Source organism: Anoplopoma fimbria, chromosome 1, assembly GCF_027596085.1.
Source record: "Anoplopoma fimbria isolate UVic2021 breed Golden Eagle Sablefish chromosome 1, Afim_UVic_2022, whole genome shotgun sequence".
NCBI classification, from domain to species: Eukaryota; Metazoa; Chordata; class Actinopteri; order Perciformes; family Anoplopomatidae; genus Anoplopoma; species Anoplopoma fimbria.
Genome location: NC_072449.1, coordinates 9,925,553 through 9,950,829, shown reverse-complemented (window position 1 = coordinate 9,950,829; position 25,277 = coordinate 9,925,553). Strand labels below are relative to the sequence as shown.

Here is a 25,277-nt window from a genome sequence, read left to right as displayed (position 1 = left end):
ATTAGGATTTAGAAATTTGTTTTCTATCATATGGATGTCTGACCGCTCCAGATGTGTATTGATGAAGATGACAATCAGACAAAAGTCGACCCTTAATAGATTATGGGTTTGAGTGTGTCAGCTATTGACTTACCTCTGGACATCGGGGAAAACCTGTTCACACTCCTTACACTCTTGTAGACCATGGGACATGAGGAGGGGTCGCAAGTCTTGAGGTTCCTGGGCCTGCAGGTCACTGTCTCCTCCTATCAGACCAGATAAAGTAAAGACAACAAGAGAAAAAAGTTATGGTATTTGGGTTTACCTATAATTTGTTCAACTTAAAATTTAAACTATGTGCAGTCTTGGGTATGTTTGCGGTCATGAAAAGCCACCGTTTCTATGGCATAGATCATATGGGGAAAATATAATGACTTGCATCTCCTCAGACTCTGGTCAATTACGGACTATGTGGTCCAATCACGTACAAGTTGCACTGAATCTCTTGTTACAGTGTTGAAGTCTGTAGTCTTGGACAAGTAATGTAGGATGAATATATTCTTCACTGCATTAACTGTTGTCAATTTCACTCAGGTGAAACATTGTTCTTAATAAAAAACTATTTTTGCCAGTTTGTAGTCTCTTCTTTCCAGTGTCATCGTTGTATGAGCTCATTTTCAGTGGCTCCGGTGGGAAACAGAGTCCTCACATCATTAGTGTCATATTCTCCCAGTTCCGCTACACATCCGTCTTGTCTCTCTTCAGTACCCACTGTTTACAATGGCATGAAAATAGCCCACCTACTTAAAAATAAAAGTCACACCTGGGTTAAGGAAGGAGGAGGGGGGCATCCCACACGGCTGCTTCTGGTGGTCCAGGAGCTGGTTACGGGACTCAAAGTGCTGGTCACAGTCCTCACAGCGGTACTGCCTCTCCTCTGCACGGTGGGAGAGAGGAACATTAGCATATGATGCATTTAAGTGAGGTGTATGTGTAAGCAGGTCTAAGCAATGGATGGAGACATGTGTTTGTGCTGTGCATACCGTGAATATCAGGAGCCATGATGTCGCATGAATACTCTTCAGCCTTCATCAAAAGTAGCAGCTCCTCACCGGGGAAAATCTCACTGGTGACTTTGTAGAAGATCTGCAACACACACACACACACACAAAGGGATTATGATTTAAATTGTGCTTTTATATCACAGTTTAATTCGAAAGGTAAAACAAACAATACAGATCAAAACTTTTTAAACCAGTAGAGGTCACTTAGTGTAGCTCATGGTACTGTATAAACATACAAACATCTGCAAATCTGTTAGAAAATGCTTATCATATATGAACCACACACACACACACACACACACACACACACACACACACACACACACACACACACACACACACACACACACACACACACACACACACACACACACACACACACACACACACACTCATTAGCAAACCATACAGTAGAATAAATATACTCTTTTATATACAGTATACACTCACATAAAAACTGGATTCTATAGTAATGCTTGTATTAAGTAGGAAACAAATGAATGTGTGGAGAGCAGGCTTACTTATAGCGATAAACTGTGAAACCACAGTTGGAAAGTTGTAAAAAAAAAAATGCATTCTGCTAATCGAGTATTTCAGTGATGGATGGAACTTCAAAACAAGAGCACAATTCCACCAAAATCCACTTATTTTAAAACCTTCAGCATTCCTATATAAATAGACAAGGTGCAGATTCCATTGCAGCTACAATACATACAGATTGGTTGTGAAACTGTGTATTCTGAGAGGGTCATTCATTTTAAAGAATCAGCTGAGAGACCCTGGGACTGTGGCGCTTCCCATGGACACACAATAGCCTTTCTCTCGTGAAACAATCCAACATGGCGTTATTTTTGGCACGCTTTGGAGGTTTAACATATTACCTTCCTCTGCCTTGTCGACGTGACAATGATGATGGGGGGATTTATTAGAAATGCGGCGGTGGGGTGGGTGGGTGGGGGGGGCTTCTGGGAAGGCACGGGTCACAGGTACAACGCTTATGAACAGAATTCTTGGCGAGCACTTCCAGAAGACTAAAAAGCCACACTGGCTCCGCAGAGAGTTATGATAAATATCTTACTCACAATAAAGATCAGGATGTATTCTCTCAACTATGCTATAATTGTTCGTGGCATTGTTCTTACTTCTGGAAAATGATATAATACTAAATATGACATCCATTCCATTTTTTTACGGGCTCCACTGTGACTCACTGAAGCACAGGAAGTTCCTAGACTGAGAGTCACTAGGGGAGCTCAAGTGAATAAAAAAAAAGGAGCATCTGACCAAGGCAGAGCTCTTGCATGTCAGTAACTGAGGAGTGATTGGTGCACGGTAACCGATGTAGCTCTGTGGTAGCATGAAAGTACAAATTAAATTCAGGCATTAAAAAATCGAAGCAGCCAAGAAAGTTGGTGGGAGGGTGGCAGGCACCAAACGTCTGACTCCCATTACAGGGCTTAACCAGAGTCATTACAGTTAACCAGACCAGGAGAGACACATTACAAATCAACCACCAACTGCAATGCAAATAAATACCCTTGTTTTCATTTTTGCAACATTTTATTTTAATTTATTTTCAATTGAATCAATTCAACCGCTCCACAGAGAACAAGTTTGCCATCTTTGTTTGCAGTTTTTGATGTCTGGCGCTGCAACTCCATTGTTTCTAAGAAAGAATAAAGGGGAACTGAATTGTGAAGGTCTGGGACAGAAGCTTTAATCCCTGACATACCCTCCTCTGACCTCTACACCATAAACACACCAAGCTTAAACATGGATGGAACTTCATACATGCACGCATACACAAACAGACACACGCCTTCCTGTGCCCGTCACCTTTGTCAGGCCACAAAAATATTGTGATTTAGAAACAATAAAGCAACAGTTCAAACAGACATGCGAGTCTGCAGGGATTCCGCTCCGAGAGACTGATACCGAGAACAAGGAGGGAGGCTCGTTGGAAAGCTACCAGGGTGCGGACCGAGGCCTCGAACATAAAAATTAATGGACATTGTCAAAGCCACTTTGTCCATAAAGTCAAGAGTAAAGGTCATGGTTAAGTGCGACTAGTAGTCTATAATTTCAGCATGTTTTACAAATAAGAGGAAAGAATTAAGAAACACATATTGAGAAAGACAGAAGACCCAGGTGAGTCTTTCAAACCAGCAAACATTCACTTTGCAAGCCTGACCTCTGACCTCCCCGTTTTAGGGATCAATGAACATTTTTGTAGCTCTATTTCTCCGCGCTCGCCGCACATGATGTGTTTGGGGTAGCGTAAGTGCCCACACGAGCAGGCACAGGAGGGCGATTACGAATATGAGGGGAATTCCCCCGACAGCTCCACCCTTTCCCTGAGGCCGCAGATAAACAGTAAAAAAAAACACACACACACACAAACAAAAATAAAAAAAGAGGCCGCTACTCACTCAAGAACAGACGAGGCAGTGTTTGATTTTGGTCATGTCATGGACACACACCAACAAACACACAAACACACACACACAAACACACACACAAACCAACACAGACTGCCGGCAGTTTAACAGTGGCTTAAAATAACAGGTAATTCTGTAGATAAGAGAACTAGGGTGTCTGAGTTCACACTGAGAAAGCAAGCAGCCTCAGCATCAAGGCCATTTCTTACTCGTACTGGAGGGAAAAAACTACTCAGAAGAAATGATTTAAGAAAATATTCAAAACATTTCTCCTTTGGAAATAAACATGAATCTGTAAGAGCCCATTAATGCTATGACTTTCTTCTGCTCTGCCCAGAACTACAGCAGTAGCCAGAGAAACTAACCTCCTCACTGTCTGAATCTTATTGTACATGCTAATGAATTATTTGCCATCTATCTATATCTATGCATCATTTCTCCTTATGTTTGTGCCTTTATGCACTCAATCTACTTATCTTTCTCCCCGTCTCTCCCTCTCTGTCAAAGGTTACAACCACAAGAGGATCAAAGGCTATAATCGGACTACGTGGTTACCTTGACACCATTAGTCATTAGCAGAGCAAACACAGTCACATTTTCCCCGGTCACACCCTGTTGGCCGACTCCTCGCTCACACACAGCTCATTCGACAGGTATGCCATTCACTGACGCTGCTGTCTTGCCACAATGAGTTCTCAGTCTGGGTGCTGTTGCTTAATGTTTTAAATCTCAAGCTACATATAGAAGCTATGAAAAAAAGGAAGATACCACAGACCCTCAACCAAGGTCTGGACTGCAATGATTGAAAAAGGTTTATCATCAACAGCACTCCCAATATTCTTAATTTCCAATATTCTTAATTTCCAGCAAATATAAATCACGAAATACAATCAAATTGAGGAAGAACGCCCACTACACTGGTTACCACTGATGCCCAGCAGTAGCACAACAGCAGCAGTGCATGTCCACATGAGATGCAACCTTCCTGCAGCTATCAGGGTCATGCAACATGTACAGTACGTTTGGCAGTCTCCATCACTTGGCATCTAAACAAAAAACATTTCGTGACAAAAATAGAAATAAAGAGTACGAGCACACAGTGTGCAGCTGGAGTCAGTTGTGGTAAAGTGACCTCATGAAGAAGCAGAACCTTTCTGGTATCTCATGATCGCCATATCATGAGTGTCTCTGCATCTTAAAAATGACTTTTTTAGGCATTTTAATCTTGTAAGACTTCAATAAGTAGTATTTTGTTTAAATTATTTGTGTTGGATTTCCAAGGTTTATCAATGTGCAATCTTGAAATCGTTTTTACACAACTGAATACGCCTCAAGCCGTTATCTCAGTGAGCTACAATCCATTCATGATTCCACCGCCAGTGTATTTACGCAGTGAATGACTGTCAGTGTTTTGCTAATATGCCCCTCAGCCACTTCATCCCACTCAATACTGAGTGAGAATCAATAGAGCGGATGAGATTAACACTCATATCCCTCTGCACTGTCTTATGAAAGGCTCTTCAGGGCCTCGTTGGATGATGTTAATTACACTTTTAATCCATTTTCCTTTCAATTGAATCCGCGGAGTGAGGAGCGCGGTCGAGGGGTTTTCAGCCCTAATTGCCCCTAATTATCTTAACGACAAAACATGCTGATCGTGGAGGGATCTTTGCAAGTAGCGCTCAGGCTGCGTGGTTCAGCTCCGTGCATCAGCAAACAAATGAGGATATCAGGGGAGCTCGTGGCAACGACGGTCAAAGACTAAAGTTGGACACAAACAGCAGGTCGCAGGCCAGAGTTAAAGGACTTAATGATTACAAATTAGCCTGGCCAAGATTCTTTGTCATTAATTATTTTCTCTTAATACTTTTAATGACTATTGCATAATAAATAATATTAAATATTTGCATAATTCTTCTAAGTTCTTCTTCTAAGCTGTTTCTATTTGTAAAGGACTCAATTCAAACCTTCGCCCGCTGAATTAGTTACATTAGATTTCAGTGTGCCTCACAAACTGAGACACCTGCCATCTCCTTCCTCTCCATTCTTTTCCTGTTGCTTTCCTCTCTGCAGTGTCAAATATGTAACGCAATAAAACGTCAAAAGGTCAAACAAATAAAGGCTGTCCTTATAATATGTTATAATAACGTGAAAATACTGAATGTGCAGCTAGTTATTATATGAGAGAAAACAAATGTAATATGTTCTGACTTTATATTTGAAAGTCAGTTTGAAGATGTTCTCTGCAGATGCTTTCACAACAAAGATCTTTTAATGCCATTGTAGTAGAGCTGACTGGTTAGAAAATAAATTACGACAGAGAAAGAGAGAGAGGGAAAGGAGAAGAGGGATTCCAAACTGTTCCTCCAGTAAGACATAACAGGCCTTTTCCTCTCCCTCTCTCTCATTCATTCCTCTCTCACTCCCTCACCCTCTTGAGGTTGGTCATAAAGTTTTATGTTAAACAGAACTGGGTCAGGAATAAGAGGACGGAGGCGAGTTTTACCCTCACGCTGGCAGGGCTAAACTGGTGCTTGAAAAGAACCAGGACCAAATAACGACAACCGCACCTGGAAATTGCTGTCGTTGTGCGACATTATCTTAAAACAATTCATTGCAACAAGTCATTTCCCGCTGATGGCACGGAGTGAGAGGAGTTAGCTAAATTTGGTTCTGAGGGAAGATTTTTTACAGAACGAGTAATAGGTAAACCCTGGGTAGCAGCTCGGTCTGTGAAAACGTGGTGATGGTGCGTGTTGTGCGGCCGGTGTGTAATATGTGGTTTTCAGGCTGGGTTTAGACTCAGCACTTCTCCGTGGCAGTAAAAACCTGCTGGAATCAGGTACTGGGTTTTAACATTTCCAGCTCGGAATGAGGAGCATGGGGAGCCATCTGAACCGCAATGAACAATTCACAGTCCTGCAGAGAGTGCACACACACACACACACACACACACACACACACACACACACACACACACACACACACACACACACACACACACAGACATACACACACTAAAGTTCACACATGTATACATGTAGAAACACAGGCAGTTAAGGTGTGTGCGCACACTCCAGAGACACAATGAAACACTTCACACACTCACAACAAGTCAATGCACATAAAAGCACTCGTCAGCAGGCACGCACGTACACACACGCACACACATACACACACATACATACACGGTATCAAAAACTGACAGCCGCTTTACAAGACCACCCCCTTCAGTCTATTCATTTTAAACATCCAGACAGGCATTGTGAGGCGCTACAGTGTTTTCAAAAAACACCAATGTCGGCCGGAAGGCTTAAAGACGGCGCATTGTGCCGTGTTGTGACAGTGTGTAATACTTAACAATCACCTCATCATAGCCATGTCCGTGACCTGTCGGAGCCTTACACAGCCACCCGAGCAGAACCACAGTGTTGACAGCGAGTCACACCTCGTGGAAGAGGGCAGCATTGAAAAGCTCTCTCTGCTTGTTGGTCTCTCTGTCTCTCTTTTTAAAAGAGAGTGGGTAAGTACTTCTGGAAAGCTCCTCTTCTTCTACTTTCCCCGTTTCCCATACTGTTCATGAAAAGAGCGTTGGCTATCCGCTCACTCAACCTCTTTCCTTCTTTACAGCGCGGGACAGGGTGGAGGATGACATGTGGAGGAAGAGCAGGAGGAGGGTCATAAATACTTTACGGTCATGTACTTTTGACTGAAAATTCAACAGGCGACACTCAACAAGTAATCTAGATGGACCACCAGTGAGAAGCGATGACAAGTGTGCAGGCTAGATTATGTTTTTTTATTTGGGTCAAGCCATGGTATGCTCCATACACATGTCAAATCAAGTTTAGCCTCTTGTCTTCCTGCCTGGCTGCAGGTTTTCTGTGGAGGAGAGAACTCGGGGATTACCGAGGTGAACAGGCCCCCATGTGTGCAGCACGCACCTCCCTGTGCAGCCAGGTGAGCAGCAAAGGGACTGTGACATTCCTGGCATGTCTAAGAGTTTATATCGCAAGCGTGACTGGGAAGTGTGTGGAACGATCATCTCGGCGGGCAGCCTCTGATCCTGCCCTGTGGTCCTCGCACGGCAGAAGCCAGAGCACAATTACAAAAAGAAAACACACACAGATAGCGAAGAGTCTCTGCGGTTCAGCGTGGGGGAGAACTCTGTGTGTGTGTGTGAGTGTGTGTGAGTGTGTGTGTGCGTGTGTGCGTTAGGACTGAAGCCAGGGTGGGCCAGCTGCTCATGGGACTATCTGACTTGGATCACAATAATACCTTTTAACACAACAGCACGCAGACGGGACAACCATTGGAAAAATAAAGGGAAGCCTTCTGGCATTAGAGCTGTTTAAAAGATCTAAATGACTTTCAGTTGCACTTGATTCTTCCAGCCAGACGGCAAGATTCAGGCACATCACCCATGTGGGAGTTTGAAATCAAGACATGATTTTTTTTTTCTCTCTTTCTCTCTCTCTTTTTTTTTCATTTCTTTTCTTCAGATCATATTCATCTTGTATTTTGTTGAGGTTGATCAGCCAGGCAGGCGACCAGTGTGTCCACGTACCTGATCATCTATCTGGCACGCTGTCAGGTTGTGCTGCTTGGCCGCAGGGGCAAACTGGATGTGCTTCAGCCAGCTCCCGATATCTGGCTTGCTGGCATCCACGCAAAATTTTACATGGCCTGACCCGTCCAAGATCTGCAGAGAGAGAGAGAGAGAGAGAGAGGGAGAGAGAGATCAGACTTTGATCAGTATCAGTCCAGGTTACTGTGTCCAAACACTGACTAACCACATACCTCCCACAGGGAAATAAGACTCAAATGTTAGGAGCTGGTCACACACACACACACACACACACACACACACACACACACACACACACACACACACACACACACACACACACACACACACACACACACACACACACACACACACACACACACACACACACACACACAATTTAGGTACAGTACAAGGAAAGTCTATCTTAATTATCAAAAAATTTCTTTGGAATATAAAAAGGCTTGTGTGCATTTTTGTATTTATAATCATCATTTCAACATAATTTTTTTTAACACCACAAAATAATAAAATAAATAAATAATAAAATGTATTCTATATTAGGGATGTTATTTTTTTTTTGTTTAGCCATGAGGACGTTTTCAAGGAAAGATGTCATTCCCATGGCTGCAATAAAACAATTGTCAATTATGATAATGTTTTTTTCAGCAACAATAAATCAGTACCATTACAAGATTGTAAAGCCCTAAAAATATATAAATCAATAAATGAATAAGACTAGAAAAAATGAAACAAGAATGAAAAAATATGTGATGCAACGAACTCTGATTGATCAGTCTGGTATACTTTTGTTAATGAAAACGAATTGTATAAATATGCTGCTAAATTATTCTGGATTTAAATTGACTTCAGCTGACGTTTGAATTCGTTTCTGAAGATGTGGTTGCATCGAAGTAAGTAGTAAACTATACTCATTTTAACATTTGTTTTAAGTATGAATTTAAAATAATAACAACTAGGCCAAAACTATAAAAAAAAATATTAACAATAATAAAATTACTAATATTAAACGAATAAAACAATTGCATTACTCCCCCACACAAAACTCCTCAAGCATCTAAAATATAAAATAACAATAAATAATAAAGATAATAAACTGGATTATTATGCAAATCGTAAAACCACTGAACTTCTACCGTTTACAAAACATTTACACAGAATTTCTCTCAACGAATTGTCAACGGCATAACGTCGTTTTACGGTTTTAATATTTATTCCACAGCAGCTTTAAACTTTACTGGGAAATAGGTAAACTGCAGGAAAATCGCGGGTGATAGAAATGACGAGGAAGTGGCCGATTGCTGGGATGCAAAGAGGAATCTCCACCGGGGTCGCAGATCTGTCTTTGTATACCTGCCACTGAATACATCTTTAGCTTGCATAAAGCCCTTTGTCCGGACTAACACTGGATCTACCCATTCACCAGGCAAAAACACAAAAACACCCTCCAGTACATCACTGAACCGTCAAATTAAGTTTACGAGGAAATGAACAATGAACTTTTTTTAAATTTTTATTATTATTATTATTGTTTGCGTTCAATGAAAATCGTTAAATTAAAGAAATAGTTCCGTGTTTATCCGTAAAGTATGTTTTTTTTTTTTTATATTCCTCTTACCGTTGAAACTCGGCGCCCGTGTGCGACAGTTAAACCCTCTCGGGAGAATAAAGAGATGAAAACTCCGGTTTAAAAAAACGACAACAAAAAAACAACAACCCGACTGTCAAATAAACATTAGGACTACAAAATTGTCGTAGCTGCAGCGCGTTCTCCAGCTTTCTGGCATTGTTAAAAAAAAAATAAAAAAAAAAACACACACACCAGTGTTGTTGTTTTGTTTTCGGTCGCGGTGTCTCTTCAGCTCTCGGAGCCGCAGGACGAGTCGACTCCTCTCCGGTGCGACCGTCCCTCAGACACGGTGCGCGGTCGTCTCAAAGTAAATCCTCTCTCTCTATATTGTCTCACAGACACCAGCTGACTCGGTCAAATCTCTCTCCCCCCCCGTTTCACTGTCCTACAGACACGGCGGGTCGGAACTAACAACCACCTCCGGGCACATCTCGCAACTTGCTCCCAACTTTTTTTTTTTTGTCCAGTGTGCGCGCTTCGCTTTGGCTCGTCCGCTCCTCTCTTGTCACCCCTCCTGTCCTGACGCACCCAGGTGTCCTCGAGTAGCCATTCAATTTTTCCATTTTTTTTTTTCCCCCCCCCCCTTTCCTCTTCCCCCCCCCCCTCCTCAACCAGTCGCGATGTTTCGTCTATATGATAGCAGATGTATTCATGTATTTGGGGGGGGGGAGGGATGGTTTCAAACATCGCCCCCTTCTTTTGCGCGCGTCCCGGACAGTTTGTGTGATGTTTTTTTTTTTTTTTTTTTTTCTTTCTCTCTCTTGTGCGCATTGTCTCATAAAGAAGGATCCAGCGCGTCCATCTCTTTAAGCCCAAAGAGAGAGAGAGATAGATAGAGAGACATAGAGAGAGACAGAGAGAGAGAGCGACTCAAAAAAAAGAACCCAACACGGGACTGTCTTCTCCTCGGTCCCCGGTCGGAAGCGACTCTTCTCCGCAGTAAATTTTAAAGTGACAGGGGCCCGGGGTTGGAGAGGGTGAGCGGGGTCAGGGAGAGGTCGGGATGGGGCTTCTGAATGGATGAACTGAACGCACACACACACGCACGCACACACACACACACACACACACACACACACGCACACGCACACGCGCGCGCGCAGGCAGCACACTTTAATGAACCAACATCAGCATCAAAGCGCGTATCATTATCCACGTGTTACCAAACTTTCGCAACACGCCGCGCCACTTCATGGACCATTTTATTGCATTATTAGCAAGAGAGGGTTTTTTTTCTATCAATTTTCTTTACTTTTTTTTTTTTTTTTTTTTTTTTCCACCTCCAGGTTACGACTTAAGTTTTGAGTCACAGTTATATAATAGCAACATACAATAAGAGAAGTGAGAACTATAATAAAAAAAACAGTCACCTCACTCTCTAATTGTGCTCGCTTTACGGACTAATGTAACAGTTCGACTTAAGTGCTCCTCTTGGGGACCTCCAGGAAACTCCATATGGACCATTGGAAGTACCCTGTACCTCAATTTGGGAAACACTGACCTAATCACCTGCTTTTCTCTGACTAGAACATAAAAAATGTCGGTTATTAGGTGGGTGTACTTGGGAGTTTCCCCTCACTAACTACCCCCACTTTACACACACAATAAGCAAAGTATTAATGCTGTTTTGACCCCCAAAAAAAAAGAATAAAAAAAAAGTGATGATTAGACAGAGAGATAACTCAGTTTGGTAGTGTGTTTGAATCAATCTTGTATTAAAAATAAATATTTCAATTCTGGAGTATTATCTGTCACTCTGTGCACCTGCTTTTGCAGCACATACAGGCTCACAAGCAGAGAGAAGCCTTTGCTTTAGTTTACATTCTTTGTGTTTAATGTAGATGTGACACTTTAAAGCTGAAACCGACACTATGTATAAACGGACAAGGGTATGGAATAATAAAGAAACGTCCTCGTTGTCAGTGAGAGGAGTTCATTAGGCAGCTCATAAAGCCGCAGAGGACAGGGCTTTGGCTGAGGAGAGCAGATGATGATGGATAACTCCTCACACACTGTGACATTGACCTTCCATCCCAGATAATGCCTATTGTTTTACGAAATTGCGGAGCAAATGTGCAGGAAGGACAGGAAAAATCATGTGTAAATAAGGCAGGACCCCGCCACCGATTCCCATCGCCTCGCGTTCCTTGAGAACCGAGGAGAGACCCCGGTCCGCCCGGTCATTGATTTCCTGCCTCTCCTCGACTTGTCCATTGTTGGAACCCTTTTTAATTTAGCCATAAATTGGGAAAGCTCAAGTCGAATGAGCTGTTCTATTTTCTTCCTGTCAGGATGAGGGATTTGTTTTATGATGCATTGTGTATTAAATACAAGTAATCTGGGAAAGTGATTGCTTCACGGCCTCTGCGGGTCTGATGGAGGATCCTGATAGAGAGAGGGGTCCGAGCTGGCTTTATGAAAAGGAGGAAATGTCTGGAAGAGAGAGGAGGATAAACACGCGGGGTTTTGGGGTGTCACCGGGGCTAAATTGGGGGGGGTAAGGACCCCCATGAGCCTGGCAACGAGAGGAGCTGCTGTACTTCTTCACCCCGTCAGGAGAGGGCGTGCTCAACTGAACTGAACTTTTTTTTAAAAAAAAGAAAACATTTCTGAATTAATAGTTTTCAGATGACAATATGATAGATAAATACAATTATCAATTTGCATGTATTGTCATGAAGTGATCTTTTCTTAATTTAATCTGGAACATTTTCATCATCGAATATTTAGGAAAATAATCAAATTCAGAAGGAAAGTATCATTTGGTGATTTTAAAATGTTGAATTATGTCACTTGTCAGACATCTTTGGTTTCACTATTCTATCTCCCGAAATGTAGTCTAGAGAAGCCGTTTTGGGAGTTTTAGGGGTCTTACATTTGGGGGTGAGTAAATTGACTCCCACAGCCCCCCCCCAAAAAAAAGAGAAAAAAATAAAATCAATCCAACTTTCCTTTGTGGATCACGTGTTAGCCTTTATTTCTGAGCCGTGAATTTCACTTCACATTGAAAGCACCGAAGCTTATATCTCAGTTTTGTAACAGTCTGCTCTATCAGTCAGGTTTTTTTTTCTTTTACTTATAATAAGATGTGTGGGGGGGTCATTCCTTTCTCGTCCGCGTGAATTGCAGCACACAAAACATCTACATTAAAGCGTCAAATTGCTAGATGGAACATGAGAGATGCAGCTGTATGGGCTTGAATATATAAGCACCTGAACGAGCGGCTATAAAGCTCTTGAATCTACACGTAAAAAAAAAAAAAAAGAAAAAAAAAAAAAAGAGCGATGGGGGTGAATTTAAAACGCTTGTTCATTTGTTAATAAACCGTAGCTCTAATTTATATTTATTTCACCAATCCGCCATAAGCACTGTTCTGATATGCTGAGATGAAATAGATGTGTTTTATCTGAATTATGCCATGCCTTTTTGTCATGATGCTTTTGACATAGCTACTAAATAGCGGTGTGGGGAAAAGCTGTTTATCAACAAAATTACAAACCAAACACATGCATGCTTCAGGGTATGTTAGTTCCGACTGGATCATGCCACACACAGCATTTCATACTTATTCAAGAGAGCCCTTAAAACCGACAGCATCCGCGTAATGTTTAGTGCTGAGGCTTTAAAGTGCTGTGAAATTCTTGAAAGGAGGTTCAATTGCTTAAATGGGCCCAATGCTTATTTTGCTTGCGGCTTTTCTTGTTTGTTTTAAGGAGTTCGGTCACGCAAAAAACCAATTCATACATGAATGCGGAGAATTTTTATGATCAAACAGCTTCATATTTTACTTGATCTGAGCTTCATGGGATAACACTGGCCTGTTATGCTTTGAATAACTTTGCAGCAATATATATATATATATATATATATATATATATAAATATTTGTATATTTGTATTTTTTTCCTGGTATAAAAAAGTGATTTGGATTGTGCCGCTCCATCTAGAGCCATGTGGAGTCAGATGGGACCGGCTGGAGGAGAGGGGGGGGGATTCCCGTGTGGGTTGCAAACTGACTCCGGCCAGCGAGCAAGAAGCGGAGCCTCTCCACCGCTGCAGCCGAGGGGCCACATGGAAACACTGCGTTAGGCCCGTGTGGCGCATTCCAGCACATCCTCCAGGAGAGCGGAAAGAAAGGGGAAAGAAAAGGGAAAGAAAGAAAGAAAGAAAGAAAGAAAGAGAGGAGAGAAAGAAAATATCGCAGCCAAGTCCACATGAAATAGTTCTACCATTCACGGAGAGAGAGAGACCTCCCATTGACTCCGGCGAAAGGCGGCATTAAAGCCCCTCCATCGTGACTCTGTATGCACACGCCCCCCCCCCCCTCCCCCCTTGTGCATTTTATTTTCCTTAAACGTGGGGCGATTCAATCAAGTAGTTTTAAAAAAAAAAAAAAAAAAAAAAGCTCATTTAAAAGCTCAAACGAGCGGTTAGTCTACAATTTCGCACAACACTCTGCAACTTTCCCCTCTAATTAACGCAGCCATCAGCGACCATTAGTGCACAATACAGAAACTGCGCATGCGCCTAAAGTGCCCATATTAAAAAAAGAAAAAAAAAAAAGATAGACCTGCTGTCCTTAAAGAACCAATTACTATTGAAACAGAGCAGAGGAAATGAAAGGGGAAAATGTAAATAAAAAAAATGTTCCTTGGGTCTGGAAGTAGGCCCGTTGTGAGCGGCGTGTTAATCTCCACCTCAGTAATTTGGTTCTGCGGGAGAAGACAGAAGCCCTGCTGCTGTGCCCTGCACTTCATAAATCACTGCTTTATGTGGACAAGGTCAGCGCCCCCCCAACCCCCCAACCCCCCTCCTCCACTGGCCCCTCCGCCATGTTTACCCGGCCGCCCGGGGGCTCTCAGGACCAGACCAGCTCACTTCTAATTACTTTGGATTATTTTCATTTGCCAGGGGTTAGCCAGGCATTCCGGCAGAGAGAGAGAGAGAGAAGAGAGAGAACGAGAGAGAGAGAGAGAGAGAGAGAGAGAGAGAGAGGGATGATTTCTTGACAAATTTTGTGGCCTGTGAGGAACAGGGCCCGGGGTGTTTGGCTGAATTAGCTCCCCAGTCATTTTGTTATGGCACTGTCTGTTCCTGTCTCTCTGACAGCTCCGTGCAGAGACAGGTCGGCCAGAGCACTGCATGCATATCAATATAAACAGACGCCTTTATTCCTATAATAACTATTGTCTTTCTGAATATGGCTTCTAGTTCTGGCTTCTAGAACTATTTGTTTCACCAGTTCAGATACAATTGTCAATATCGGAGGGAGGAAAGGCATCACGTGGCATAATGCCTGGTTGAGAGCATTAATGAGGATTTATAAATGATCTCATCTTATTTAACAGTTCAGAGAAGGACCTGTGAGTCTTCTTGTAAAGGGATATTGTTTTTTTTCCCACCATTTAAATTCATTTGTTAACCTGAGCTGCAGACCAATAAAGAGATACTCTTTACTTTACATACTTTACATTCACTTAAAACGTTTAAACAACAGAATCCCCTCAGAATGCACTGAATCTGGGCTGAAATCTGTTTTGCAGAAGCGTGGGTGCATATGCAGGGCCAATAAATGCACTAATATTTCCTCTGTGTGTGTGTTTTTTATTGGAATAAATGTGATATTTAATGGTTCCTCAATGTGAATGAGATATATCACTCCTTGTGCCAAAATCAACACTGACAGCATGAATGGCACAACATGACCGGGCTCAACAACAAGGCACGCTCGCTGGATCATCACCGAACCTATTATCCAAAATCGTCTGAGCGTCAGGATGAGGGGGATATTGCTCAACATTCAAAAGTAAATTTGAAGATTATTGGTTTTAAAGCAACCTGTAATGTGGCTGCAGCAAGTTGGGGGCTTTGAGAGGGTGGGGGATTGGGGGTGGGGTGGCAGTGATGTACAGAAAGTAGTACAGGCAGTGGTAATCACAGACACTTCCTCCGCAGACCCTCAGCACACAGGGCCACACTGTATGTGGGCTTCGGGGTGCGATAAAGCTGCACAAGAGTCAAAGGTCACGTTTTTCAAGCATAAATTCAGCGGGCACACCGCTCCTACACGCATGGGACAGACTGGAAACTTAAACAACCCACTCCACCCCACTCCAGCCAGCCCAGCCCAGCCAGAGAAAGGGGGGAGGGGGGGGGGGAGGTAATTAGAGCATGTTGCCGGTCGCCGCAGGGTGAACAAATCGGCTCTAAAACGCTCATAGATATCATCTTTAAAAGGGCCTTTTTATGTACAAGAGGTAAAGCGGTATGGAACTGAACACGGCACTTCAGATGTTCAAGTGTCACACATTCATTACATTTATTGAGCTCTCCTCTCACGTTTAAAGACAGGGCCCTGCTGCAACACCACGACGATCTGCTTTTCATACAGCGCGTCCAATTGGAAGGCTAATATTTTAATGCTGGCTGGATGGCAGGCAGACGTAACACTTGTTCAGTGTGACAGGAGTAAAAGCAGCCATGACAGTTAACTATCGTACAGTCGCACCAGAAACAAACTGAATCTAATAGAGCAGGCATCTAATATCATGTTTAAAAAAAGAGTTGTATGGAAACTGAATAGAGGTTAAAAAATAAAGTTAAAACTCTCACTAATAGTGTTATATTAACAATTAACTCTGCTTGAACAAAACACAACTAGAAACCAGTTAATGTTTCTTTGACAGAGCATAATGACTTTGGTGAAAAAGACCATTTACTCAAAGACGGATACACAGACCCCTTTGTGTGTTTACTTTTATTGAGTGTTTCCCTTCCGTTCTTAGCTAAGCAAAGAAAAAGGCTGGTATTGTTGTACGGAGGAGAAAAAACATAAGAGGAACATGGCTAGTGGGCCAAATGGGTATTTCTTATTCAGAATTTACAAGTGGTCAAAACTGCAATGTGAGAAAGTGAGAAAATGTACTCGAGTAAGTGCAAAGCGTAAGCAGATTGTCTGCACATGCATGGAAACCCCTACCACACAAACAAACACACACACACAGACACACACACACACACACACACACACACACACACACACACACACACACACACACACACACACACACACACACACACACACACTGGAATTCTTTACCCAGCACAGGTCAGCTCAGTGTATGTGGGCATGATTAAAGTCAGAATTAACTCGGAAAACAACAAATCAGTTGCAACAACCCTAAAATAAAAGGAAAGCCGAGCAGCTCACACATAACACAGGGACACGGAGTGGCTCCCATTAAAGGCTTCACTGGCTTTCAGTAGCATCAAAGAGGCCCCTGAGTTAGGCTGGGATTATATTTAACCCGGGAGCTCGTCGCACTGCTGAGTACAGGGCACACGCTGATGCTGCTGCCAGTACACCATGCTTCTGGCATTTAGACCAACGCTCTCATTAAAATGTGGCTTGGGCACTATTTCCTACAGGAACACACACATGGAGTAATGCACAGCGCAGAGGAAAAAACACAAACAACAAAACAACAACGCAAAAAAAATGAAAAAATGACTATATATATAAATATATATATATATATGATATATATACTTATATACACTGGTGACTTTATGATGAATTCAAGATCGTATTATATGATATGTTTTAGTTTTTTTTAACACTACTTACAACATAGCTTTTACTCCTCTAGGAGCTGTGTAGTATTTCAAACTCTTAACAATATTTATTCATATATCTGTAATTCAGCATACTTCACTTGTTTTGTACAATGTCACAAAATGTAAAAATGTTAAGGATATTCGAACTAATGATACCATTTACTGAATCAAAATATGACAAATGTATATAAAATAACAAGTAATATAATAATAACACTGATTACTGCAATTACCACGAGACCAAAATCCTTATATGTGAAAAACTAGAACCTTGACACCTACTTTTAGTTTTTAATAAGAGCATGTTCATAATCATTTTAAAGATGATTTAATCCCAATATGATTCTGCTGAAAGTCGATAAATGATACTACTGGTGCATACAGGCCTGTAAATACGAGAACAACAAAAGTTCTCTGTGTATGTCTGTATATCCTGAGACAAAGCAATCTCACTTGGCACATTTCAGTAGTCAGACTTGATATGAACCATCAGACATGTGCGTCAATACTCCCAAGGTTTTATTCAATTCCAAACCAATCATTCTGGTGTCATACACTTTTGGGTTAATATTCTAACTGTGAGGCCCAGGGCTAGGTGAAGATAAATCAGCTTTTATGATGGGTTGTTATGGTTTTTACGGCACCGGGGTTGTGAGGGACTGATTTGGGGATCAATCACCTGCAGGTGTCTGCTGGGGTGCTGTGAGGATCGATTGAGGATCTGGGAGCTGCGGTGATGGAATAGAGGTGTGTTTGCAGTGTGTGTTGAGATTGGGTGCAGTTGTAGAAGTGTGTGAAGTGTTTGTGAGGCTGAGAGAGAGAGAGACAAAGTGATGAAGGTGTGTGTGTGTATGAGTGCTCCAGAGACAGAGAGGAGATATATTTGGGGCTGCAGCTGTGATGAAGGGTCGCTGGACTATGACCAGACCATCTCGGGCTCTTATCGGAGTCTCCCCCCTTTCTCCTCCCCCTCCTCCTCTCTCCTCTCTCAATCCACTTCTTTATCTAGATGGCACTTTGGAAAAATCTCATTGTCACACAACATTTAACAAAGACAAAAGTCCCAGGCGGGCAGCTGGAGATGACTGGCCCTGACAGAGCTATGGAGCTATAGCGTGCAGAGGGAACCTCGCACATCCTCTCTCACTCGCGTGTTTACCCACCGGGAGAGGCCGGCGATGGTGGGTGCAAAAACGCAGCCAAGACACACAAAACAAGCGTGTGCATCTATGCCCCGCAGATGGCACAGGGCGCACATCAACACGCGGACACATTGGCCGCGCTGAAGTTGGTCAGTTTTTTCTTTTCTACCCCCCCCCCCCCCCCCCCCACTCGGTGGATACGGTGTTTATACACATTCAACATCTCCCCTGACTGTCAGACGGCTGCTTCCTCCGTCCTGTCAGCGGAGCCCGGCTGAAACAAAAGAGAGGCGGAGAGCGAGGCCTATGGTTTCTGAATCGGAGGAAGTTGGTGCTGATTATGCTGCCCCTGAAGAGGCATTCCGATCCTGTTAGCCCCGCACGCTGGCTGCCAACTCCAAACCCATGCAGCAAAGCGCTGGGAGAGTAAGCCTCGCACAGCCCCACCCAGAGTGAACCTCTCACTGCCCAGGACAGTCTTTGACTTTGTTTTCCTCCTTTGTATCGTCTCCTCTTTCCACTTTCTTTTAATGAATCCGCCTTGTTCTTCTCTCCTGCTGCTGCTGCTTCTTCTTCCCCTCCTCTATTTACCTTCTTCCTCCATTTTTGTTCTCATCCCTCATCCACCTTTCTGTTTCGTTTTTGTTCCGTCTTGTGCCGGTCCCCTCCCCTCCCCTCCTCTCCTCCATCATCCCCTCCGCACAGAGACACGACAGCAGCCTCCTCGTTGGAGGAGAGAACATTCCACCTTCTTCACACCCTTACCTCTCTATCCCTGATGAATGCCTTCACTCCTCTTGTTTATAAGACAGAGGGGGTTATTCATAATCAAGCCTAAGAGAGTATGTACACACTGCGGACATCCCGATAGAAGGCAACGTATTCAATTTCTGTTTGTTTGACAGGAGCGCTGTCTCTCTCCTTACTCCTTGACGGGAAGACCTCCATCCATCCAAGCAGGGGGCGCGACCCCAGCAGCACTCCCCCTCTCTTTTTCTCTCTCAAGTGCTAACACATATTAAGTAAATGAAGAGTCTCTTCAGGCCCGGCAGGAGACAAACGAGCTTCTTAAACATCGGAGGAGTGGCGGTTTGATCTGGTGTCGGCGGGTGTTTACGCGCGTAACTGCGGCAGAGTTGTGTTTGTGATGTTACCCATCTAAGTGTGTTTATACTGTGGCGGAGATGACCCCGGTCTCTTAGCCAGGTGCTGAAGCTCTACATCTTCTGTCTGAGAGGGAGAGTATGCTTATGGCTTTGGAGTGTGTGTGTGTGTGTGTGTGTGTGTGTGTGTGTGTGTGTGTGTGTGTGTGTGTGTTCTTTCCCTGCAAGCCTGTGTGTATGTGTGTGACAGTGCTTCTAGGGCCAAATGCTGTCCAAGCAGCACACAGCGAGTGTGTCCACATCTAAACCAGGAACAGGTTAGAGTGTCTGCTCTCATTCTCCTCTAAGCTTTCCCTCCTGTCTTTCTGTTTCACTCTCTCTTTCTGTCTTTCTCTCAGCGTTATTGTCATTGTGGTTGCCGTAAAAAACAACAACAACACTACTAGTGGGAAGTGTAAAAAAAAAAAAAAAAAAAAAAAATGTGTGGGGGGGGGGGGAAGGAGTGAAGGGAATCGCGGCCAAGCTGCGGTGGGCTGGCGGCGGTGGTGGTGGTGGTGGTGGTGGGGGGGGCTATAAGGCCCCCAGGGTGGGTAAAGGGGTTTTGGTGAGGGCTCGGGGTTGGTGTTGAGGTGTGCTCAGTGAGAGGGCCCTGGTGTAATCTCAGTGCTGAATAGACGGAGCTCTTAATAGAATCCCGTCGTCCGGCTGCCACCGAGAGAAACAAGAGCTGTAATGGATGGGCTCAGCTCTGGCTCCCACTCCCCCTCCCCATGACCCCTGCGTTGGTCAGAAGTAAGAGCTAAAGAAGCATTGTAGCCTCGGGCCTGATTGAATGGGGAGGGAGGGAGGTGGCGGTGGCGGTGGTGGAGGTGGCAGCGGGGCGGGTGGGGGTGGGGGGGGTTAGGCAGCCGCACTGATAGACCAATTTCCCACTACTGCGAGCAGCAGGGCTTGATTGATGAGGGCTGGTGCTGGTGAGAGTAGGCCCATCACATGCGATCACATAAATACTTATTCAGCTCGAATTGGGCCTGACAAGCCTTACGACAGCTTTGTGCTGTCACAGATATCATTGGAAGGAAAACGCTCCATTAATCATGCGTAATTAACTTTTCAAAACGGAGGTTCTGCTTGGAACCAGCACTAACCCACTCAGTACCCAGATAAGTAAAAACAAAAAAAATCCAGCATCTTAACTGGGATTGGAGAGGGCCTTATTAAAAGCTAGAGCCAGTTTCCCCTGAGCCGCTCCGTTTGTACAGGAAACGGCTTCATTAGTATTGGTTTAGGGCTCTAATGGGCTCAATACAAAGCCTCCTCTCTCTAACCCAGCCGTGTTCAGTGGCCTTACAGTGCAATATCCTGTGAGCGCGCACGGCCATAATGTTCTCCGTTTGAAGTCGGAGCAGAACCCATCTGAACGCCTGCCACTAGTTAACTACCTTGACCCTCCCATAAAGAAGTGTGGAGGAGTGAGCGTTGGAGGGCCAAACAAGCTACGTGGTTTCATTCTCTCTCTCTCTCTCTCTCTCTGTGGCCAAAGGTAGCCTCCCCCATGGGAGTAAACTGGACCAGAGCCCTTTTGTTTTAAAGCAGCAGACCAAATGAAATGCCTCACGTTAGGAATTACACAAACACACACATACTCACACACTGATGCCTGCACAGACCTACTACTATATCTTATCTGATCAGCATTCTGCCTTCAGCTCTCTTATGCTGCCCACATGCATAGCTGCTGGTGGTGGTGCAATGTAAGCAGTTGGCATGGGAGAAGTCAGAAAACAATATATGTTCTATATGTTCCTGAACTCAGTAAACAACACACAGCCGAGAAACAGGAAAGAGAGTTATGTTATTACAAAATGTCACTAAGTACAGAACTCTTTGTAATTTTTCTCTTGTGCATTGATTTTAACAATAATTCAGGCTGTTGAAAATGTAGTCCCGGTGGTGCAGTACTCAAAATGCAGGTATATGCTCTATTATCCCCCACAGCCAAAGACCACATTTTTTTCTCAGTTGGTTCTTGTGGGCATCACATATTTCTCTGACTTATCGCAAACTTTTGTTTCAGACTTACTCATGACATGCTTCAGCGTTCCCTGTTATATGAAATTATATTGGATTTCTGAGGACAACAGATTCCACAGTAAAGTTTATTTCTTGCCATACATGGTAAGCAATCGACAGGGTGGATCACAAACACGTACACACCCTCCCATGTTCAGTCATCACTCTTCTTCAGTTGGTCATCTATGGTCATTTCCTCTCAACATCATCCTCACTGCTGCAAGGAACTGACTCATTTCCTGCCTGCTAATTAGCTCTGTCTGGCCCTCTGAGTATTGGAAGAAGACACACTAAATCATGATAGTCATCCACCACATATAGACACTGACGCTTCTGAATGGACCCATCTATAAGGACTAACCACCATTTATAGCATAACTGCCGTGTTAGCTGAGGTGGGCGAGATCCAATCGTCATGGCAAAATGACCGTTATGTTTTATTAGAGTGGTTATTGTACTGCAGCCGGGCTTGGCACCACACAGTAAGTAAAAATAGCAAGAAAAGCACAGTGAGGAGCTCAGTGAAAACAGTCTGGTTACTGGCACAAGTGGCGCACAGCTGATTGAAATCTTTGTCAGGAACATGGTGAGGAAAACAGCTGCCATTACTGGCCGCCCTGGTCAGCCCTCCACAGGACAATTAAAGCTGAAGTCCTTAAGGTGCCGCTTGAGAGTGTCTAAGCTGGCGAGTAAATTATCAAGTGATTGATTGATTTATCATTATGTACTTCACTTCTGATGAGCGATTTGTTTTTTTTAAGCTGACTTCCTCTTTGGGTTTATCAAATGCCATTTTGGGATGCTTGACTGCATGAGTAGTTTTTTCTATAACATGCTGCATTGGTTGTATGTTTTTAATCCCTGCTGGAAAAACTCAATTAAAATATGAACTGGCCTTAGTTTGGCTTAATTCAGCTGAGGAGACTATAGAGATTTAAAGGAATTCATTTGATTTAATTTAATTATCAGAAGTCACATTTTTGTACAGCATTTCCTTTTTTGAGATGCCCTCTCTAGTTCAGAGCCCCATCAATGTTTTACACCCTTTATTCTTCAGCAAATATATGACGCTATATGTTTTTTGTCCTATCCAGCATCTGGTTTCTCAGAACAACCCCTGTCTGTTTAGTTCTGTACACCTCTTACTCACATCTCTATGAGCAGCCTGAGCCAGTAAAGCAGAGTCAAGGCCCAGACCAGGTGTTGTATTCATGATCAGACTAGGCGTTTCAAGAAGACAGGCCTTAATAATAGCAAAATTAATTCTGGGTCGTGGGGGGGAGACACACTCGAGTTGGTTCAAGTACGTGAAACCAAGTTCAATTATTAGTCTAGATATGGGACAACCCAACAGTAATGGAGACAGGTGGTTAAAGTGAGACCACACGCAGAGGAGGAGAGAAGCGCCGAAGAGGAAGAGTGGAGGAGTGCGAGAGAAAAGAGGGAGTGGGTGAAGGGTCAAGTACATTGAGTCAGCTTAGTTTGACTTATATAGAGAGGGGGGACAACAATAAGTGCTTGTGTGTCAGGGCCTTGAAGGCAGCACAGCTCTTCTGCTCTCACAATGGCCTGCTCTCCACTCCAGAGCCTGAGCGCACTAACTAACATCACCCCCATCACTCCCTAAAGTACATTTCATTGATGCTCTTCATGACTTTGTCTGCTAGAAAAACAATTTATAAGCTGGTCAAATAATTCAAATGGACAAATAACACTGTCTATTTCTCATTATAGACATTGGCAGTTGGCCTTGGTTCTCGTTAGAATAACTTGGTGCAGTTATGGGAAAGTGGCTATTGTGAAAGCCCTTAAAAATAAGCTTTCTGCTTCCAGCTCAGTGACTCACTATAGATTGGCTGACAGTCAGGGCTGTTTTTTTCTCTCTCATTCACAGATAGAGTATTGTTAAAGGCGGATCTTGGCAATTGACGTTTGTTTCTGAAAGAATAGGGCACAGAGAAAGCTCAGGTAAAACTTTACCAGCAGCAACATTGAAACTGGTGTAAAATGACCCACTTTCAAGTCAATTCCACGTTATTTGTACAGACCAAAATTAAACCTTTTAGTCAAAGGGCTATGCAATTTTAACAGCATATGATTCCCCCTTTCTTTGCTCCATTTAGGAGAAAAATCAGGGTAAGAGTTATAAAACAACTACTCTTTAACACAAAAAAGGAAATGGACCTCAGGAAGAGAAACACAGGAGGGATCCTGCTTCCAAGATCTGTTCACTTCTACAAATTGTACTCTAGAAGGCACATCAACATAATCAGTCCACTACTGAAGATTATTAGATGTTGCTGCCAGAATTTATTAATCACTCTGAATGCTTTTTCCTTTGAATAACATTCATTTGCGTCTTTTTTCCTAGACTGGGTTCAGAGCCATGTTGTCGGGACGGACTAGTAGATCCGCTTTGCATGAGGCCTGCTGAAGGTGGATAATGTGTATCATCACCATCCGTATGGGTACAACAGAGGGTCTGTCTTGTACATCCCCCTTAAGCCAAGCAGAGCACCCTCCAGAGGTTCTGACTGATGCTTGCAAAACCTCAGGAGCGTGTTGAATTCTGGAAAGAGGAGGGAAGGAGGAAGGGAAGGGAAAAGAGACGGCCTTCTTGGTAAAAAAAAGGCCTCAGTGTTAATCAGAGATTTCCCAGAAGAGCCGGAGTCATCGCCTCAGGGCAGAGAGAGCGAGAGAACGAAAGGGTAGGCACAGAGGTGAGGAAACGAGAGAAGGCTTGAATGAGAGATAGACGGAGAGACGGAGAGGAGAGGAAGGAGGCGAAGGAAGGCTGGCTGCATTCCTGTGGCCACAGCTGCGGGAGCTGCAATCACTAAAATGTAGCGCTGTCTCAATGCCGGCGATTTCTGGACACGTTACAAACGAAATAAAACAGCACGACATGTCTGTTTTTCGAATCAAAGAAGAGACTAGCAATCAACATGCTGGGGTTTACACTACCTCCCTCCCTCCTCGGCTCTCTTCCTCCCTCCATCCTCCATCCTCCACTCTGGCTGACTGTCATTCCCACCATGGCAGGGATGACCCCTTCTCTGTCTCTATATTTGCCCCTCTTTGTTCACCACTGGCCAGTTGGGGCAGGCATCTGAGACTCATACCATCGATCATCGGCTTGACAGCGGGCCCCAGGCGGGGACGGCCCTGTTATTTGGACTCTGTGATGACTTCCTCAAAAAAAAAAAAGGGGCCCCTCCTTCCCTCATGGGCCTGGCATGGCTGAGGTTTGGTTTGGAGCCTCCATACCTTCCTTGTACGTCCATAGAAAACACATTGGATTCACTGGCCGCATGTTTGGGTCACGCTAGGGTGAGCAAGACAGATAGAGTGGGGAGTGGGAGTAAAAAGGGTTGAGGGAGCACAAGTTGTGGTGCTGGAAGCTTCTCTGTAGCTTCTCCAGTCCCAAGGAGCCCCATGATGAGGACTTTGGCAGCGGTGATAATATAAGTAGAGGTTAACGGAGAACATTTGAAATAAGAAAACAAAAAGGCAACAGCTGGAGTGCTTAATTTATCAAAGCGATCTGTCCAAGTTCTGTCTAGCAAGATATAGCAACAGTACATTATAAATACTTTAAGCTATCATTTGGACCCGTGTGTTTATTTTATCTTGGGTTTGCGCCC

The 25,277-nt window shown here is 43.6% G+C and overlaps 1 protein-coding gene across 2 annotated transcripts in view; it reads right to left on the bottom strand.

The window, feature by feature from the left end:
• The window catches only part of mecom (MDS1 and EVI1 complex locus), a 132,887-nt gene that overhangs the window by 18,431 nt on the left and 89,179 nt on the right, over positions 1–25,277 (bottom strand). Inside the window, exons 1-5 of one of the 2 annotated variants that reach the window (XM_054599878.1) lie at positions 9,892–10,049; positions 8,049–8,183; positions 1,023–1,125; positions 803–916; positions 134–245 (exon numbers count right to left, since the gene is read on the bottom strand). In XM_054599878.1, the coding sequence (XP_054455853.1) occupies positions 134–245; positions 803–916; positions 1,023–1,071 (275 nt within the window). In that variant the 5' untranslated portion in view covers positions 1,072–1,125; positions 8,049–8,183; positions 9,892–10,049. Of the gene's footprint in view, positions 1–133; positions 246–802; positions 917–1,022; positions 1,126–8,048; positions 8,184–9,891; positions 10,050–25,277 lie in introns of those variants that run through there. The other variant, XM_054599869.1, reaches the window with a different exon arrangement.